The 19,907-nt window shown below is 51.5% G+C and overlaps 2 protein-coding genes across 3 annotated transcripts in view; one reads left to right on the plus strand and one right to left on the minus strand.

The window, feature by feature from the left end:
- Positions 1-7,864: 7,864 nt before the first annotated feature.
- On the plus strand, positions 7,865-13,881 carry DUSP4 (dual specificity phosphatase 4). Its single transcript, XM_075751687.1, has 4 exons — positions 7,865-8,343; positions 11,247-11,383; positions 11,787-12,006; positions 12,231-13,881. Exons 1-4 carry the CDS (start codon positions 7,950-7,952, stop codon positions 12,614-12,616), a joined length of 1,137 nt encoding a protein of 378 aa, XP_075607802.1. The 5' UTR covers positions 7,865-7,949; the 3' UTR covers positions 12,617-13,881.
- A 75-nt stretch (positions 13,882-13,956) lies between these two features.
- TNKS (tankyrase) overlaps positions 13,957-19,907 on the minus strand; it is a 142,905-nt gene continuing 136,954 nt past the window's right edge. For both annotated transcript variants that reach the window (XM_075751681.1, XM_075751680.1), the window contains exon 27: positions 13,957-19,064. In XM_075751681.1, the coding sequence (XP_075607796.1) occupies positions 18,978-19,064 (87 nt within the window). In that variant the 3' untranslated portion in view covers positions 13,957-18,977. The remainder of the gene's footprint in view (positions 19,065-19,907) is intronic.

Consider the following 19,907-nt stretch of genomic DNA (forward strand, 5'->3'; position numbering starts at 1 on the left):
CACTGAGAAGCAAATTGCAGGAGGCTGGGAGAGTTGTCCAGCCGGGTTTCACGTTCCTGCAGAGTCCCAGACCATCACCAGCAAAGGTCTCCCATCCACCTCCCCCTCCAAAAGAAGGCCCAGCTTCAAAGTTCAGTGGGGACGCTTGGGGCAAAGTCCATGAAGCCCTTCATGGATACAACCATCTGACGCATTTTGGGTGTGAGTCAATGCCTGATGCACCAAGACAGGAGGTGAATCAGTCACAGGGCTCTGCTGGGGGCGTCTAGGAAAACATCACGGCATCTGCGGTCACTTCTGACCCCCTGGGCCATCCACACTTGACCCTATGGCTGCTTCATCTCCGGTGGGGGACAGCAGGGCATGACAAGCCAGGGCCATGTGTCCCTGCGGGATTTGTGTGATCAGGTCGCAGCAGGAGCTGAGATCATCTGTGAAGCAGGGAAGGAAGATTAGCTGGAGGCACAAAGGAGACTCACAGGGATTTCAGACTTTCTCCTTTTGCCATGGCCTCCCACGGACGGCTGTGATGCTCAGGTCTCCAGGGTCCATGGCTGCTGGCTCAGGGGCCATGAGAGGGACCCTGGGAGAAGCAATGATGTGCAATTGCCATGCTGAGACAGTGCTCAAGGTGAGCCCGGACTGCAAGGTGATGGAGAAGGAAAAAGCTTGGCTTTAAACTTGAACCTGATTGTCTGGTCACAATTATGACGACTGCTTCTCTGTGCCTCAGTAGTAATTTCTGGGTTTGAATCTTCCTTTTTTATCTAGAGTTGCCATTATCTTGATCCCAGGCAGGCATCAGGCCATGCCACCCAGGTTAGACCTACACAGCTAAGGCTGCATTAGCTTAAGCGTGGCCATTTTGGTTCAAACCACTCTGCTCAGCAGTTTTACACAGAGCAGCACCAATATTAGGGACAAATACACAGAAACAGGGCAAGTGTATGCCATAAGGACTCTGGCCACGCTTCTTGCATTGAACATTTCCGGCTCAGCAATCTCCTTGCATTTACTAACCCCTGATGAGCTTTGCTTCCAGGAATTTATCCTTCTGGTTTTGAACCCCTGTAAACTCTGAGCACGCACGGGATCCTGCAGCAAGGAGTTCTCCTGGTTACCACTGCGTTTGAGCCAGTTCTCCTCATGTTGGTTTGACCTTACTAGCTGACACCTTTTGTTCCTAGGCCATGACACCTGGGTGAACCCTCAGCATCTCCATGCCTCATAACAGGGCACAGTCCTGTTGAAAGAGCCTCCGAGGAGTCCAGCTCCTCCAGCATGGCCCACAGCTTGAGGGATGAAAACCCAGGAAAGGCAGCAGGTTTCCATTCCCCTGGTGTCCACCATTTGGGCCTTGGGATCAGGAATGGGTGCAAGGCAGCTGCCTGGAGCCAATTGCACCCGCTGTGCCTATGTAAGGCCAAGTGCCGGACACAAGTCACCCCTCCCTCGGTGTAATTTTGAGTGGAGTCCCAGTTACTGCTAACACAGAACAACACACGTTTCCACTGCTGTTTCAAAACTCAGATAGGTACCACTGTCATATTCATAGAAATTAGTGGGAGATTTGTCATTCATAGCCTGATTGTATGAGTCTGACACTATGTATAAATAGGTTATAGTCACACTTACATAACACTGTCTTATTTATGATCTTAAGCCCAAGGGAGAAATGTCTCTTCCCAGCTCTTTCTTCCTAGCAAAAAACGTCATTCAAAGCTCAGCTTCAATCCTATCACGGAGGCCGGATGCTTAACCAAACACTGGGAAATTCGAGTGAGGCATTTCTCTTTCAACTTGCAAACAGCGATGTCCCCAAAGAAGGCAGCTGCTAGGATCTGCATGCCTGTGACTAAATACTGCACTGGGGCTAGAGAGCTTTCAGGAGTGATCTCTGGCTTCACAGTCATGTAGGATTCCACGTGACTTAAAGGCAAAACATCATAGGTTATGTTAAAGGTTAAAATGCTTCATCCCTTACTGGCTTCGGTCTAGGTTCCAAAGCTGATCCCTTACACCGAGTCTATCTTACAGCAAACTGAGAGGAGGGGATCAACTTGCTTCCAGAGATTCACTTCTCTGGCTCTGCTGCATCCCCAAATCCTGCAGCCAAAGATATTAGTCTAATCCCCACAGCACTTGAAATTTTGGGATTAAGGGACCCATGTGCTCGTTTTATCCACCTCACTTCTACATCTGCTTTATAATCCGTGGTTGTAATAACATGATCACAGACCATGTGTGTCCTGACACCTGGCATGGGGAAAGCTTCAGGGCTTTTGGAGCAGGCAGGAGACCAAAGGGGATGGGCACAGGGTACTGATGGGCTCTGACAGCCGGCATAGCACCACAGCTGTATCAAAAATGACAAAATGTCAAGGAGAGCTCATGCAGATTGTTATGTCAGGAAGCAGCTCATCAGTGTGGCTTGCCCTTGTCTGCCATGGCTGTAGAAACGTTCAGCGATGACCCTGCATCCAACCAGCCACCACGCAAATTGAACCAGGTCCTGGAAGGTGCTGTGCCTGGGGGACAGCCAGGCTGGCTCTGCACCTGCTGGGCCCCTACCAGGGCTGGTCTCTGGGTCCTGGTGGTATTGAGGGGCAAGTCTGCCACGGCTGTGGGACCACTGGGCTCCTAAGTCCTTCAGAGCCGGAGTGATGCACCAGATCCATGGGCCCTTACCCACCATCCAGTCCTCAGGAATCACAGAACCATAGAATGGTTTGGGTTGGAAGGAACCTCAAAGACCATCTAGTTCCAACCCCCCTCTGCCATGGGCAGGGACACCCTCCACTAGACCAGAATGCTGGCAGCACCTCACCTCCAAACCCTGCAGTTTGTTTCCCCCTACATCTCCCCCCAAAACTGACCTGGTTAAAGAGAAATAGCATGAGGATTTGGGGGAGGGAGCCTGTCTCCTTCCACGGGTGGCGCTTAGGCCTGTTGCAGGCATCCCCCCATCCCCCTTGCCCCCACCCCCCAACACCAGCCCCAATTAGCTGCCTGAGCTAACCATCTAGCAGAAGCCATATATCTTCTTAAAATCCCACTCCTTCACTGACCATCCAGTCATGGCTGGAGCCACATTGACTTTTACAGGCAGAGATGAGGCAGTGGCAAAAGGCGGGGAGGAGGGAGAGAGAGGAAACCAGACCTGCAGCAGCAAGTGGCTTGAGCCACTTTGCATCCCACTAGTTTGAGCGGGTCCTGCCCTGATCATCTTTGCATGGGCCCAAACCAGCTGCAGCTATTGGGGTACGCCCCATCACCGTTCAGAAGAAGGGCTGCTTTGCTTTCAGGAATAAAGGCTGCTTTTTCCATCTCCTAATCTAGATCGGATCAGGGGCCCAGTGATTAGTCTCCTATCTAGCGATTTATAGCTGATTTTCCCATGACTATAAACCTTCTCTCTATCTGCTATTGCATGGCAAAAGCAACAGATTATTTGTCCTTCTTGAGATAAAATCTGTAGGGCAGTTGACTGGAGTAGGAATTATAAAACGGAGGCTTCAGCAGAGAGCGGAGAAGGCAGACCTGGCAAAGCTCCTGGCATTTTTCATGTGCTGTCAGAGAATTTCGGGCTGGCGTGCAGGGCTTTGGGGTTTGAGGCAACAAAGATTGGGGCAGGGTTCAGGCATGTCCTGCAGCTACTTGCAGCCTGGTGTGAAGGATCAGGGATGGGAAAAGGGACACGCTTCAGCCCAGCCTGCGTCAGCTCCGCTTCCCTGGCTCCATCGCCCCCTGCACTAAGCACAGCGCTGCTGAAGAGCCCCGAGAGATCCTCTGATGAAAATGAGTTGTAGATCAGCTGCTATGTTGACAGCCCACCAAGAGCTGCATTTTATCCAGGTGCCTTGGAGGACAGGGCGATGATTTGGGGCACGCTTGCTGAAATCTGCCGGTGTGGCCTTGGGTTTAAAATGAAAGCATGTCTGGGGCAATGTGAAGCTTAGCCAGCAGAAGCCAGTGCGGGAGGGATGCAGGTGAGTCCAAATAGCTGCCTGCACTCAGGTACTCCCTTCACTCCCAGGGTGTCCCACGCTCCAAGGTGCTGCCCTGGAGCTCAGGTTGCTCACACGCTTTTGCAGCTGAGGGGTTGGAAAGTACTGGAAATGAACATCTTCCCCTCCTCCACCTTCTCAGCCAACCTTGCATAATTTTCCCTTTAGCCTCCCTAGACAGGTTCGTTACAATTCCCTGCCATTAATATGCAAATATGCCCTAGAGGAAAAGAGAGCCTGAATTTATTAACATGAATCTGTTAACTCTTTCACTGCTCTACTGACCTTTGCGGACAGGAGGATGCTTTCCCCAACCTGGAAAGCTGTGAGAAAGAGAGAGACGCCGTGAAAGGAGCACAGTAAGGTGCTGTGTGAGGACAAAAGGGAGCAATGACCCCGCTGCACTCCGAGAAGGCTGGGTTTTCTGGGTAAACACAGACTTGCAAGTTGTTAAAACCTTGATTCTGCCTTTCATTTCTGCCAAAGGCTTCCCACGCACGCCAGGGCAAAGCACTCAACCCTTCGGCTAACTGCTGGGAGCTGCTGGGGGACGGCAGCAGCATCCTTACGCTGCAACCTCTGCCATGTGCTGAGAGTAGCGGGGAAACAGCTCTGCGCTTCGTCCATCCGCAGCCGTACAGCTGGCTGAACAGGAGGACAGAGGGAAAACTCCAGCATAGCAAAATCCCGGCCTGTGTTCCAGCCCAGGTGGCACAGAGGCAGGCACATCTGCCGGGCAGCTGTGACCTGCGGCGTGATGCAGCACGCCAGGACCCCACGTGTGCGCGCTGGGGCCAGAAGCCGGGGGGAGCAGAGCCAGGAAAGCCTGGAGGCGCCCAGAGGGCTCGCCGAGCTCAGCGGCTTACCAGCTGCCCACAGCAGGCATCGCCCACCCAGGGCGACTCACGCTTCAGCATTTCTCTGGGCAGGAAAAGCCTTTAGATAGCCAAACGAATTGGTATCTATTGGCTGGCAAATTTACAGCCTGGCTCTAATTTGGTTTTCGCTGCCACAGTGAGATGAGGTGTAAATTCCTTGTCCTTAATTCAAGGTACATATTGACATTTAATCATCCAATCCATTTCCCTCCAGCCTCCCTCCACAATCGCCTCTTCTAGCCGGGCCCCTATAAAAGACAATTCTTTGACTCTGTTGTGGAGGAAATGAATGCCTCTTGCTCTCTCCCTCTTTTCTTTTGGTTGTTTGTTTTCCAGCAGGATATATTTCAGTTTGTGCCATGCGGATACCGTTTGACAGGAATATTAGCTTTCACGCTTCTCCAGGTTTGCAAAGTCAGGACATGAAGCCGTAGGGCCTTCTCCCATCCCCATTCCCCTCTTTTCCCCAGTCCTTTCAGCACCCTCTGCCCCTCCACTCCAGGTAATTGTGTTGCTTTTTTGCCTTGTGGCTTCTGCCTTGCAAGCATTTCTGGTGGCTCTTGGTTGTCCCATAGTAGCACCTCCACAGAAAAAGTTAATGAGCTTTCCATTTGAGCTAATTCTTTTCCTCCAGTGGTGGATCCTGGCTGGGTGGCATTGACTTGGTCCGGTTTGGGCACTCTCACCTTTGAGTTCAGTTTCTCTACTGCCAGCTGTCTGTGAGCCACCATCCCCACCACAGCATCAGCTCCAGACGTGACCAGCCAGGAGCACAGCCGTGAGAATGGCTGGTGTGGGTGCGCAATGGCATTTCCAGCAGCCTGACTGGGTTTATTGTCCAGGAAGAAAAAGCCAAGAACCTGCTACCTGCACACAGACAGCAGGAAGGGATACACGACAAGGAGAGGAGGGTTCAGGCACATGGAAACACTTGGAAATCTCCATCAGATGCACATGCGCATGCATATGTGCACACATCCATCCGTGGTCCATCCTTAAGTAATGTCCTCCATCAGTTTGCTCATGCAAACATCCAGGGACAGCGGCCCAAATCCCCCCTCCTCTACCCATGCCCATGTTGCCTTCCTCTCCCACCTCAGACCAATGTGCCCCAGTCACGTGCTGAACCAGAAAGGGAAAAATTAGGATGAGAGCCCTGCCTCCAAGGACATCTGTTCTGTGCCCTTGGTCATCTAATTTTAGTGTAAAAGCTGGAGGGAATAGTGCAGACGGCATTGAAGACAGCAGGCTACTCATCACATGGTAGTGGCCAACATCTCCTGCCTAAGAGGAGCAAAGAAAACAGCGTATTTGGGCGCCAGCTCTTGAGTAAAACTTTCTAAGATATTGTGATGGTCCAACTTGAGTTCAAGTCATGTTGCTATGAGAGCATAATTTTTAATTAGTTTGCAATCAGATTCTCAGTTTGAGTTTTTTGGTCTCTCTTGTCTTTTGTCTAAAGGAAGAAAGCTTGCACCTGGCATGTCGGTGCAGTGGCCAGTCAGAGGCTGCTTTACTTTGGTAGAAGTAAGTTTCTTCTTTCCTTGTGTCTGATGCAAGTTGGAACGGGAGAAAATTAGCCTTTCACCCCTGTGGTATTAGGCAACAGGCTCAAATACATTCACGGAGTGGGGGGTATTACACAAATGGCAGCTATGTTTCCCTCACAGCTAATCTGACTCGGCTTGGCTGGCAAAGGGCTGGCACAGCACGCGAGCCAGGGGTGCAAAGATCAGGCTGAGGCAGACGGAGGGGAAAATCCGGCAGCGGTCGGAGAGCAGAGCGTGAGGCAGAGGCAGCGGCGGGACGCAGGAGCGTCACCAGCTGCAGGCCTCCAACGTGTGCGGTAGGCTGGATTCCTCCCAGGGAGGCACACGCAGCAAGGTGTTACCCTGCCTTGCCCAAATAACCAGCTACTGGGCATGCAGGGGAAGGGACGTCAAGCTGCCCGTCCAAATGCTGCCCTCTGTGGAAAGTAGCGACCGGGGCAGATGGGCTTGGATAAACACCGGGCCCTTAACCTTACGCCACGTCCAGGTTCACGCTGGGGTAGCTGAGCGCCTTCAGGTCTCTGAAGCAGGCTCACCTGGGACCGCAGGAAATGCCCTGAGCACAGTTGCTGGTGCTGGGGTTTGCGGCATTGCTTTAGTTTGAAAGCAGCCCAGAAGGGGACTGCTGCATGAAATGACCGCTTGGTGTTGAGGCGGTGGTCATGGGGAGACCCTCGTGGGGTCACTTCAGGGCTGTGAATTTGCTCCTTTGTCTTTTCGCCAAAAATAGCGTTCCTCGTTGTGAGGAATCGCATCGGAGAGCTTTCCACGGGGCTGCTTCCCAGTCAGGACGCTGTGGTGTTGTTAAGGCTCTGCAGCTAATGCGCGGTCATTTTCCGACAGGGAACACGTGGCGGCGGCAGACGCGGAGTCAGAGGGACCCTGCTGAGCGTTCAGCCGGCCCCGCTGAACGCCGCCTGCCGCGGCAGCCAGCCCGGCTGAACGGGAGCCGCGGGCAAAGCGTGCGCAGCGTGTGCACGCGCCTGTGCCCGGCGACGCGCCTGTGCCTACCTGTGCGTGCGCGTGTGCTCTACGGTGTGCGTGTACGCGCGTGTGCATTGATGCGTGTGTGCCCAGCGGTGCGTGTACACGCACGTGTGCGTAGGTGCACGCACGTGTGCCCTGCAGCGCGCGTGCCCCGGAGGGGTGCCGGCGGGGTGACGCCTCCGCCCGAGGGCTGCCCCGTGCCCCGCGCGGACAAAGGCGCGGCGCCGCCCGCCCGCCCGCCGCTCTCCCCCATTCACAAACCGGGGAGAACATGGCCGGCTGGCGGAGGGGCCGGGTTTTTTTGGTGTGGGGTTTTTTTTTTCTGATTTTTTTTTTTTGTGAATGGAGGAGGTGACGTCGCCCGCGCCCGCCTTCCGTCCATTCATGCGGCCCCGGCGCGGGATGAATGGGCGGGGCGAGGCGGGGCGGGGGCGCGCGCCGGCCGCCGCCGGGTAGTAAAGGCTCCGCCGCGCGCGCGGGGGGTGCGCGAGCGGTACCGGGCGCAGGTCCCCGCCGCCGCCGCCGCCATGGTGGCCACCGAGGGGCTGCGGGAGATGGAGGGCAGCGCGCTGCGGCGCCTGGTGTGCCGCGACGAGGCCGGCCCCGGCGGCCCCGGCCGGTGCCTGGTGCTGGACTGCCGCCCCTTCCTGGCGCACAGCGCCGGCCACATCCGCGGGGCGCTCAACGTGCGCTGCAACACGATCGTGCGGCGGCGGGCCAAGGGGGCCGTCAGCCTGGAGCAGATCCTGCCGGCCGAGGGCGAGGTGCGGGCGCGGCTGCGCGCGGGGCTGTACGCCGCCGTGGTGGTGTACGACGAGCGCAGCCCACGCGCGGAGGCCCTGCGCGAGGACAGCACCGTGGCGCTGGTGGTGCGCGCGCTCCGCCGCGATACGGCGCGCGCCGACATCCGCCTCCTGGCAGGTACCGGCGAGAAGGGAGGGGGTGCGTGGCGGGGGGGGGGGGGCGGTCCCGGGGGTGGCTGGTGGGAAGTGGCCGCGGGCAGCTCCCGGGGGTCCCCCCGGGGGTGGGGGTCTGGCCGCACTGCGCCCCGTTCCCGCTCTTCCTCCGCCTGGCGCCTCCGCCAGAAGTTGGGAGCCGGCGGGGGGGTGGGTGGGTGCCGCGTTTGGGGGGCGCACCCGGCGAGGCTGTGCGGCTGTGGCCCCCGAGGTGGGGCTCTGGGGCAGTCGGCAGCGCGGCCATCCACCCCGCGCGTGGGTGGCCCTGAGCCACCTGAGGCCGAGCTGGCGGCAGGGCAGGCCCCACGCCTCCGCCCGGCACCCGGCCGTGGGCTGGGCCGGCACACGCAGACCCGGGGGGGCAAGGTGCAAACCCCATGGCACGGGCAGCTTCGGCTAGAAGGAGCGGGGGGGTGTGTGTGGGGCTGAATCCTCCTCTTTGTTTGAGCCCCACGGTGCGGAGAAGGTGTCTGCACGGGACCGAATACCCGGTGTCACGCCGATGTCCCTCTGCAGCTGGCAGAACCCCCCCGGGATGCCCCTGGGCTCCTTTTGGGGTAACAGCAGCACTCGGGGCTTCCCCCCCCCCACGCTCTCAGCTTCGGCAGGTGTTAAATGAGGTGCTGTGAGCGGTTGGAGCTGCTGGTCCTGAGAATGGCGAGAGGTGATTTAGGGGAGGGGGGTGCTCAGCCGGGGCTCCTGGATGAGCTCTGTGGGGCTTTTTCTTTTTTGTTTACAGCCTGAGAGTTAATTTATTCCTCGGTTTACTTACAGCAGGGGTGAGGATGTGTATGCGGAGTAGCAAATCCATTAAGAGGCTTGATGGATGGAGGAACTAGCGCTTCTGTTGTACTAGAGACAGTAAAAACAGCAGGAGCTGTTCTAAGGATGCGATATGATGCGCTGCTGCGGGAGTGCCTGCGCAGCAAGGGCTCGCTCGGGAACGTGCTTTCGGGTCCTTCGCCACGAGCCGTCGTGGTGCTGGGAGCCACGTATGTGGCAGGAAACGCTGCTGCGCTTCAAGGGTGGCCTTTTGTCAGCTGAGGGCTTCTGGTGCCCCTGAGCCTCACATGGGAGGTTGTTCGGGGTTTCCGGTCTTTTTTTTTAAGGAACGGGCTCCTAGAGACTCAGTCTCGGCACTAGAGTCCTCGCTTACCACCGAGCTACTAAAAATCACCAGGCTCGCTCTGATTTCACAAGAGCTGTGCTAACCCAGTACTGTGCCTGTCCAAATGCAAATTTATTGGGTACGGGTCATGATGAAGACCTGGAACTGTTTTGTGCAAATCAGGCGGCTGCCAGTTTCCCTGTGAAACAGCCCGGCTGGGTGGTGTTTGGTGACGGGCACCTGCACAGCCTGGTTCCTGTGCTGGGCAGGGCCTGGGCGCGCAGCCGGGATCTGCGCACCGCTGGATGGAGCTGCTGGATGTGGCGCTTGGCGGAACAGGCGTCGGAGGGAAAGGAGGGAGCCCATTTGCACACATCACCCCGGGTGGTGCGATGGCCACCGGAGTGGGATGTGGTAGATCCAGGGATTTTAGGATCAGACCTCCCGAAGATGTCTAACAGGGGCAGTTGTTTGTGGGTGCTCCTCCAAATCGAACCAGTAGGACTGCAAAGGGATGTCAGGCCCTGGAAACGCAGCCTCTGCAAACTGTCCCGCTCACGCGGGAGGGACAATGCGCATTCAGCGATGCACGTGCAGGTTTCTTCTTTAAGGTACTAAAGCCCTTCCTTGCGAAGGTGGAGGAAACCATAAAGGACACAGAGATGCTGGATGGGTCTCTAGCAGCCTAGGAAGTCCTGGGCTGCTTTGCTGGAGATGCTTGTGTCCACTGGTCTTTGGAACATCCAGCCTCGCTTAGGGCAGGATAAGGAATACGTGTCCTGCTGCGTGTGCGCTGGCAAGCCCGAATCTGCAGGCGTAGGTCCTGCAGTTGGGGTGAGTCTTCAGGAACTATCCTGGGAGCTGGGGCTTGGTCTAGCTAGATTCCTCTGGTGATAGTAAAATACCTAATTTCTTTTGGTTTTAAGGCTCAAGGTCAGACTCTACAAGTATGTCAGGGTTGTTGATTTGATTTGAATGAGAGAAGGAAAGCTCACCAGAAGTGTTTATTTGCACCCAACACCGCAGTTTCCCTGTCCTGGGAAGGTGTTGGGGTTTGCTCTTGTTTTGCCTGCCATTAGGAAGATCTGAGGTCACCTTTGCTTATCCCCCTGGCAGCACGTCAAAGGATCAAGCTGCTCTTTCACAGCGTGCTCACCTCCATGTTCAGGTTGTACCCATGTCCTTGAGAGGCAGTGGAGACCTCTGGAGAGCGGATTTGCTGTGGGGTTAGCTTCTCTCGACCCGGCCAGTGCAAGGGCTTCCCTAGCCTGTTGTTTTGGGAGCTCTGGGCTGGAGGGTCAGGCTGGGAAGGTGGGAGACCTCCCTGTGCTTTGTGGCAGGATGGTGTGTCTGGGAAAGCTAGGAACTGAACCGTCTTTGGCCTGGGAGCAGCTTTTCCCATTAAAGTCAGAGGATGCTGACAATGAATCCTCTCTCCATTATCTTAGAGAGCAACCTTGGCCTCGGTCTGGGGTTTTGGCCAATGGTGGGCAGGGAGCCTAACCCCCAGACCAGAGACTTTGGGCAGCCAAGAGCATTACAGAGCTCTTGGAGCTCTTGCTCTAAGGGAGTGGTGGGGCCTCAAGGATTTTCCCCCCTTGCTTCCAGGAGCCTGGTTGCTCATCGTGGGGCAGGAGACCACTCTCCATTACTGTAGCATCATCTAGTGGCGAAGGGCACAGTGAGACACGTCAGCTCTGGCTATGCTGTTCTGCAGTGAACGTAGCTTGGGATAACACTTTGTGCCTCACCTCTTGCAGGGGGTTATGAGCGTTTCTCCTCGGAGTACCCTGAATTCTGTGCAAAAACCAAGTCCCTGAGCAATGTGTCACCTCCCACCAGCGCCGAGCCCCTGGATTTGGGCTGCAGTTCCTGTGGGACCCCCCTTCATGACCAGGTATGTCTAGAAGCCCGGTGCTCAGCTGTTTTGGCTGCTCCTTCCAGCATTGCAAGCTGGTCCTGCTGGAGTCTCTGTGCTCTCCCTCAGCTGAGGCCTGCAGAGCCAGAGCCCTGCTCCCTTTCCTGTCATGGGAGAGCATGGTGGTCCTCCTGATCCCAAGGGTGTTTGTGCTCCCTGGGGAGTGGACAAGCCCAAATCCCATTAACAACACCTGCCTGTTCCTGGACAGGATGAAGTGGGGGAGGGCTGAAATGGGTTTAGCAGCTCAGAAAGGCAGCCTCTGCTCCCTATTTTTGATGGCCCTGGATCAGGTGCCAGGTTCCTGCACTGCTCAGAGCCTCCAAGCCGTCTGGATGTGTGTCCTGGTCACCCCCATATCTGTTGTTTTTCTCTGTAACAGGGTGGCCCTGTGGAAATCCTTCCCTTCCTCTATCTTGGCAGCGCCTACCACGCTGCCCGGCGGGACATGCTCGATGCACTGGGCATCACAGCCCTGCTGAACGTCTCCTCAGACTGCCCCAACCACTTTGAGGGGCACTACCAGTATAAGTGTATCCCCGTGGAGGATAACCACAAAGCTGACATCAGCTCGTGGTTCATGGAGGCAATAGAGTACATCGGTGAGTGTCTGCGCAGAGGAGACACGTCTGTGTGCGTTTTGCCGGGGGGGGGGGGGGGGGGGGGGGAAGAGGTTCCTTTTGGCTCAGAGGGGACTGTGTCCAGCAGAGACCAGGCCATTTACTGCACTGGTGGGAGGGAGGTCAGCCATCACCCATGGGTTTGGTGAGGGGTTGGGCTTTGTTGAAAGGGTGTTGGTCTCATGTCTCATCCCATTGCCCTCCAGACTCAGTGAAGGAGTGTTGCGGCCGGGTCCTAGTCCACTGCCAGGCTGGTATCTCCCGCTCTGCCACCATTTGCTTGGCTTACCTGATGATGAAGAAGCGTGTCAAGCTGGAGGAGGCCTTTGAGTTTGTCAAGCAGCGCCGAAGCATCATCTCCCCTAACTTCAGCTTCATGGGGCAGCTCCTGCAGTTTGAGTCACAGGTGTTGGCCACCTCATGTGCAGTGGAAGCTGTCAGCCCCTCGGGGACACTGCGGGAGCGGGGCAAGGCCACCTCCACCCCCACCTCCCAGTTTGTCTTCAGCTTCCCAGTCTCTGTCGGTGTCCATGCCACCCCCAGCAGCCTCCCATACCTGCACAGCCCCATCACCACGTCACCCAGCTGTTAGCTCAGGGGCTGAGGCCAGCCAGGCAGATAGTGCCAGGCGTGGAGGGGGGCAGGTGGGCATGGAGCCCCATGATGTTAAGCAATAGTGCCGGACACTGCCGTTCACCCTGGACTCAATGTCTTTTTTGTAGAGAAATTTCTTACCTCATCTTGGTTTTTTGCTTTTTATGTTTGGAAAGCATGAAAGTTGTAAAAGCCACAAACCCTGACATTGTCCAGGCTCTTTGGGGGAGGAAAAAAAATAGTATACTGGGTTTCCTCAAGTGCCTGGTCTTCATCTCTGTCCATCACTAGTTAGTGTCTTTTTTTTTAAAAAAATGATACATGTCCCCCTCTCCCTGTATTTCTGCCCCTAGCTCATCTGGGTTGAAAAGGGAGCATACCCTCTTTTTATTGTGCAGCAGTCTTCCCCCCCTTGCGCAGAGAGACTTGAGTGCCCATGGTGGGTGCTGCTTACCTGAGCCAGTTACACTGGGTGACAAGCAGAGCGGCAGGCAGGGCCTTGGGCCAAGCAGGGGTGGTGGTGGCATGGGGCTGCCTGCAGACCACCTCACCCCTGCCAGCGGCTGGGGAGGCAATGCAGGAGCTGGCAGGCACCAGCTGAGCCTGTTCCTGGGGGGGAGAGCAATCTCTGTGGCCAGGAGGTGGGCTGAAGGGGAGATGCAGTCCTAAATGCCTCTGTGGATCTCTGGTTCCTGCAAAACGTATGTCCAAATCTCTTGTGGCTTAAAGAGGAGACAGGAGGTGTGGGGGCAGCAGTCTGGTCTTTTGATGACTCTGTTGTGTTTCTTCTCCACCCATCCCACTGCTGTTCTTTCAGAAGGAGGAGGATGGGACATGGTTGGGCTGTAATGGAGAGAAGCAGCAGGGTGGAGGAGAGGCTGGCCCAGAGATGCCAGCCGGGCAGCATTTCCAAAACTGGAGCATGTGCTACAGGCTTGGCTCTTTGTACAACGTTCATTTGCCCTTTTCCACCTCAGCTGGGTCTCGCTCACCTGTGCAACATTGCTGCAGCTTTTGGTCCAAGCCTAGATAGAACATGCCTCATCTTCAACCCACCTGGAGCCTTATTTCCCACCCTACCTCTCTCCTTCCCCCCAGTCCAATCCAACACACAAGATGCCTGTGTGGCTGATGTACATATGTATGGTTTTGTGGTTTGTTTTTTTTTTTTTTTTTTTTTTTTAGAAATTAACTTTTTATTTATTGCCTGAGGGAGAGAGAAAACAAATTGTTTGGAGAAAATAAAAATAAAACTGTTTTCAACAGTTGTGGCTGGTGCAGGTTTGTCTTAAGACCAAGACAGAATAGCAGTTTGTGCAAACACAGCTTTCACAAAGCAACTGTTAAAAATGTATTTATTGAATTTTAAACTATTACAAGTATTGCAGATCAGACATTTAGCCAAGCACATTTATAGATCAAACTCAGTTGTTACAGAGATGTTACCTAAAGTCCACCATGTAGGTAGGCTGAGAACCTGCCCATCGTCGTCTTTAAGAGAGAGGGTAAAGGAGGAAATAAATAAATGATATCCCAGCTCCAGGTAATTGGCAACCAAGAGAGGAAACATACAGGGCTAGTTATGAAAACAAGTTCTACAAAAAAAGGGTCTAAAAACTCAACCCCCAGGTCCATCGCCATTTGGGTTGGCAGAGAAAGCAATTAGGAATGAGACACACAAGCTTATGGGACTGTGGCACAGAAAAATCCCCATTTCAATTTCCACAGCTGAAGCAAGTTTCTGCAGGTATTAAAAACAAAGTGTCAAAATTATCTTGTAATATAGAGACTCTAATCAAACTACATTAGTAATTAATGGAACCAACACTAGAACTTGCCACCAACAGGTTCAGTAAGGCAGAAATAGATACATCAAAACCAGTCAGCTAACATGACCTGGCAGGCGTACGTGTTAGTGTAATGGGAAATGCATCCATTTCTCGTGTTCCCTACTGATTCATGGGCTCATTCACCTTGCTTCAGAAGTTTTAACACACATGCTGTCCCCGATCCTCCTAGTATCACATCTACTGTGCGTTCAGCGAGGTGGGTACGCTGCCGCTCTCTGAAAGACGAGGAGCGTGCTCTGACTGCACCAAAGCCATCATCTCTGATCAATGGGTTCAAGTCTATGCAGGTTCGCAAGCCACTCGGTACCTGCGGCAAGAATGGAACCTGTACTTTCCCAGGTCTCCCCAGCAGGGCTGCAGCATAGCTTAAAATGACTGAAACATGCATTAGATGTATCTCCTTTTAGATTTCTGAGCTAGGTTTTCTGTGGCAAAGCAGCATGGAAAGGCGGAAATCACATTAAAAATAAATTCACGTATTTCCCAACCTTCAGCTTCTGCGAATGATTAGCAACGCTCAAACTAATACATTTTGTGACCCTTCCTTTTACCCATCTTTTGAAAAATCTGTTCTGTTAACAGTCCCACATGGAGATTGTAGGTAGTGCATGTATTGTGCAGGAGCTGTGACTTCACTGCAGGGATTGAGTCTTTTTCGAGAAGATTTGCCACTGTCTTAAGTAGTTCCCGCAGGCCAGGACACATTAGCATCCCTCAGCACTTCACGCATTCACGGGGAACAGACATCTCCTCTAACCCACAACAAACAGCAGGATCAGGTGCTTTCCAGAGCCAAGGAAGCACTCTTCTCCAGAAACTATTCCATCCCATATACCACATGCCTTTCCTCTGTCTGCTGCCCATGAAAACCAGCAGTACAGAACATTTTGCGGGGCTTTCTTTTTGCTTCAGTGGAGAATTTTGTTTTGGGTTATTCTGTTACCAACAAGCAAAGTATAGAAGTTTGCAAGCAAAATAAATTCCTGCTGCATAATGCAGCAGGATTCAATTGCATCACATGCAAACGTTCAAAACAGAGATTAGAAAACACATTGCTCATTCCTTGGACTACAGACCAATAGCATGCAAAATGGTGGAATTAGTACAAGAGGTTTGTAACAGTCTCTGTGGAGCTGGGATCAAAATAGACCGGCAGACAACAATGAGGATGAGAAAATAAGATACACCTTATTAAGGTACTGTACTCTCTGATTTTAATCCTAACAGAAGTTTTGTTGACAGCATTCAGACTGCAATGTCACTCTGCACCAGGTACCCAATTAATCTGTCTCATGGAAACAATTTCAGCAATGGAGAGCAGAACCCTCCTTTCTTTGCTACATGGTGAAGTTTCTTTCTGTTTTGCCCATTAAGGTCCTGTCGCAAACTGCACAGATGTTTCAAAATGCTGCCTCAAAGGGACACGGATAAAAATCAACGGGCCTGAGAGACAACTGTCCCTTTCCCCAGCAGGCACCACATTCTGTCCCAGCTCAATAGCTCTTTCTGGAGCCACTGAGAAGTGCCCAGGCTCCCACACCTATGTGATGGCTTAGCCCGGCGTGTTCTTGCATCCTCGGTTCTTACCGTGCCTCCATTGGTGACCCAATGCCGCAAATAAGCATCCTATTATCAGGGGACCGCCCTTCTCAGGAAGTTGAAAAACTTCTTCATTTCTCAGGAGGCAGAGGCTGCCTGGTTGGAGGCATGTTATTTCTAAGGTCCCATTCTCTAGAATTAGGAGGCATCAAGTTAACTTCCTCAGCTAAAGCAGCAGCATCCGTACCGTTAACAACCTACCAACTGCAGCTCTATCACCAAAACCACAGCCAGCTTTTTCATGGGTAACTTTGATATTGATGGGCAGATCCTCACTTTGTTTTACACTGTAAGAGGAGCTACAACAACATATGCCAGGAGAGACAGACGCTGCTCCTGCACAGGTTCTACGACACACAGATACATCATCAGGCCTGGGTACTCCTGCGTGTCTGGCCACAAACAGATATGAGATCACATCATTACGAGACAAAAACCACTGCAAAATGATTTCCTCACACAGCACCTTTACTCTGCACGGAACATCAGATACGTTAACACTGGCAGTTCAAAGATACTGGACAGTATTTTTATCCTCTAGAAGTTCAAGGCTGCAGAAGAAATCCAGACTAGCCATTAGTTCAATCAGCACACAGGAAACAACAAACAAGAACAGAATCTGGTGCAGGCTTGGTGGGGTTCTTGTTTTTATGTTTGTTCTTGTTCTTGAAAGATGTAAAGCTTTTAACTTCCACACCCACAATTCACCATTTTGCTCACCTAAGCAGCACAACTGTTTTACCATTTAACACTATGTCTAACTGGGGATGGTGAGCAACACTCACTCTCACCGCTATCTGAAACCCTAGTGTAGATAGGCACATCCGCCCACTCCATTATTAACTAAGTTAAAAACAAACCCCAAACTTAAATGATGAATACAAAGCTTCAAAGCCTAGTGGTGATCTTTGCAATCCTAACACTATTAAACAAGTAGCCAAAATACAAGCACCCAATTTGATCAACGAAATTTGATTAAAAGGACAACTAGGCTAGAGCCTGGCTTGGACATCGAAGCTACATATTTAATCAGGTCACAAAATGAAGCGAGAACCATATATCCACTGCCAGCTCAAGAAAAATAAACCCCAAAGTTCAAGATCTGTTGGAGTATTGCTATTTCTAAGGTTTTCTTTAGAGATATTACAAACAGATGACGTGCAGGTAGCCAGATTGCATCAAATGACTGATTTTACAGTGGGTGAAGTTTCTCTGTGAGGGTAACTTGCTTCAACATTAATGTCTTAATGTTAAAAATGAAAATTTTGTGTCTTAATGCTGAAAGTGAAAAGGTCTTCAGGTTTCAGTTTGCTTTATCCAAACATGTCAGCAAAATCCCACTTGCGGGGAGCACATATATTTTTGTAGACTAAAAGCCCACTATTCTGTTGTTTCCTTTAATGGGGATAAAACCCGAATGCATGAACTGGATCATCAGATACTAAATAGTGCTGGTTGAGAGGGACATGTACAGCATGATGTGTTCAAAGGAACATTTTTTTTCCTCCAGTTGTTACATGCTCAATGCTGAAGCACATCTCCCGGTATTGGTTGTTAAGAAAAAAATTAGCACGGCTGGATTTTCAACCTTCTCTGAAGTTGTAAAAACAACACAAAAAAGAAATCTGTTTCTACTTTTGTTAAATGCATATCCTCCATGAGGGCGACTTCTGAAACTGTTTGATGCTGTGCTATGCAATGCTTAAAAATAACTTTCTCATACCCAGTGAAATAAACCTGGGAACTTGCAGGGAAGGGGATTAGAGTGAACAAATCCTAGCTTTGTTCTCTGGTATACCTGCAAACAAATCCACTTGCCAACCCGTGTTTTAAAAGTTCATTCTCATCAAAATGTAAAATCGATATTTAAAAGAATTATTATTTTTGTAAATCCCTTAAGCTCTTCAACTGTGATGTCACAGATGAAACTGCTATAATACACTCTCCCTTACCAGTTTGAAACCCATTTACTGGGTCTCGTATTACAGAGAGACGTGAACCAGATACGCCCTCGTGTATGCAATCTTCTGAGTTTTCACCTGCTATCTCCCAGCAAAACCATACGCCACTGTAACTGGAGAACATTTCACAAACTGCATGTACTTCACCCTTCTAAAATGCTCTTTTAGAGATGCCAGCAGAGGGCATTGACCTGCTTTATGAACTTCTTCCAAGCACAAGAATTGGTTTTACCCTTGCGAACGCTTCCTAGGGCTTCCCCCAGAAAACTCAGACAAAGCAGCAAACCGACGCAATTTGTTTCCACTCTAAAGCTACACTCACTCATATTATCGATTGCTCAGAGGTGTGCAAAAAAAAACCCCTATCTTGAAGAACTGGACCTAGCCCCTTCTCAGATGAAATTCATATTGCATTGTTAATGATTTTAGTCAAATCGACTTTGTGCAAAATATCTTTAAGAAGGTTCCGGCTCAACTTCAGAATACAAAAGGAAAATAAATAGTTGACTAGGATCTCTTGAAAACATAAAATGGTGTATGCTGAAAAGAAAATTATGGCCTTAATGCAATTTATCTGCAAATATAATAAGTAGAATAGTAGTGTCTGAAATTTTAACATGTGAGATGCCATTGATAAAGATTTCCATTTGAACAATGTTCCCAAAGTCTAGATCAAAACAACATTATTTTACACGTGGTAACTGCAGAGACTAGGAGCCTGAGATATGTTATTAAAAGGCAGTCCCTTGTAAACTTTCCTCAAAAGGAACAGTAGCAGTTGAGTATGCAAGAGTTACTCATATCATATTCATCAGGACAGCAATGCTTTATAAAAGACATACAGCTTATTTCCAGGTTGTTAAGGATTTTATATGATACTGATTTTCTGAAACACGTATCCATCCAGTCCAAGATTGAAGTCACATCCTTCTTCACTGCTCTGTAGCTACTAGGTCTTTTGCTCTGCTGCTGTTGCTGTCTGTGAGGGAGCTTCTGGTTTCACAATCTGGTATGTAATGAGATATTCCGGGTACGCCTGAAAGTTAAGTCAAGAAAAAACCCACATTGCTTTATGCAAGAGCAAGCTCATGTTTTAGATTTCACTAAACAGTGATCAGGAAGGACAATGCAAGAATCAGCTCTACGTTTGCACAGTGCAAAAGAAAAAGCAGATTTCAAACCTAGCCAGCACTAAGCAGGAACTGCTCAATGTAGTTAATATCTTCACTAACACACTAGTAGAAAGAAAGATGTTTCTTCCATGCAGACACTGCCAGAAATTGTGTGCGCAACAGGAATTCACAGTGTTACTCTCCTTGTTAGCTAATCCTGCAGATCAGTCAGTGCCTGTAAGTTACTCAAAAATCTCAGACAACTGATGTAGTTTGATCCTAAAATGCTCACTGACGTGCCAAGTGACCTGCAAATGCCTTTACTGGCAGTAAAATACTTGGCACATCAAAAGCACATAACCCAGGTGTCTGTCCAGCATTTTCTCAAGACAGCTGGTAGGAGGTTCAGTCCCAGAACAAAGCTGAAGCTGCTGGAGGGCAGGGCCCCATTCAGAGGAACCTAGACAGATGAGAGGAGACTGGGCCAACAGAAGCCTCATGAAATCCAGCAAGGACAAATGCACTTGGGATGAACTAATTCCTTACAACATTGCAGGATGGGAAGCAGCTCTGCTGAAAAGGTGTTGGGGACCCTTGGGTGACAGCAAGCTAAATAATAATCAACAGCTTGTCCTGGCAGCAATAAAGGCTACCGGCATCCTGTGGTACATTAACAGCAGCGCAGCCAGTGAACTGGCGTAGTGATGACTGACATTTATTCAGTACTCACTTGACCACATCTAGACAACTGCATACAACTTTTGGGC

The sequence above is a fragment of the Balearica regulorum genome, chromosome 4 (genome assembly GCF_011004875.1).
Source record: "Balearica regulorum gibbericeps isolate bBalReg1 chromosome 4, bBalReg1.pri, whole genome shotgun sequence".
Classification (NCBI taxonomy): Eukaryota; Metazoa; Chordata; class Aves; order Gruiformes; family Gruidae; genus Balearica; species Balearica regulorum.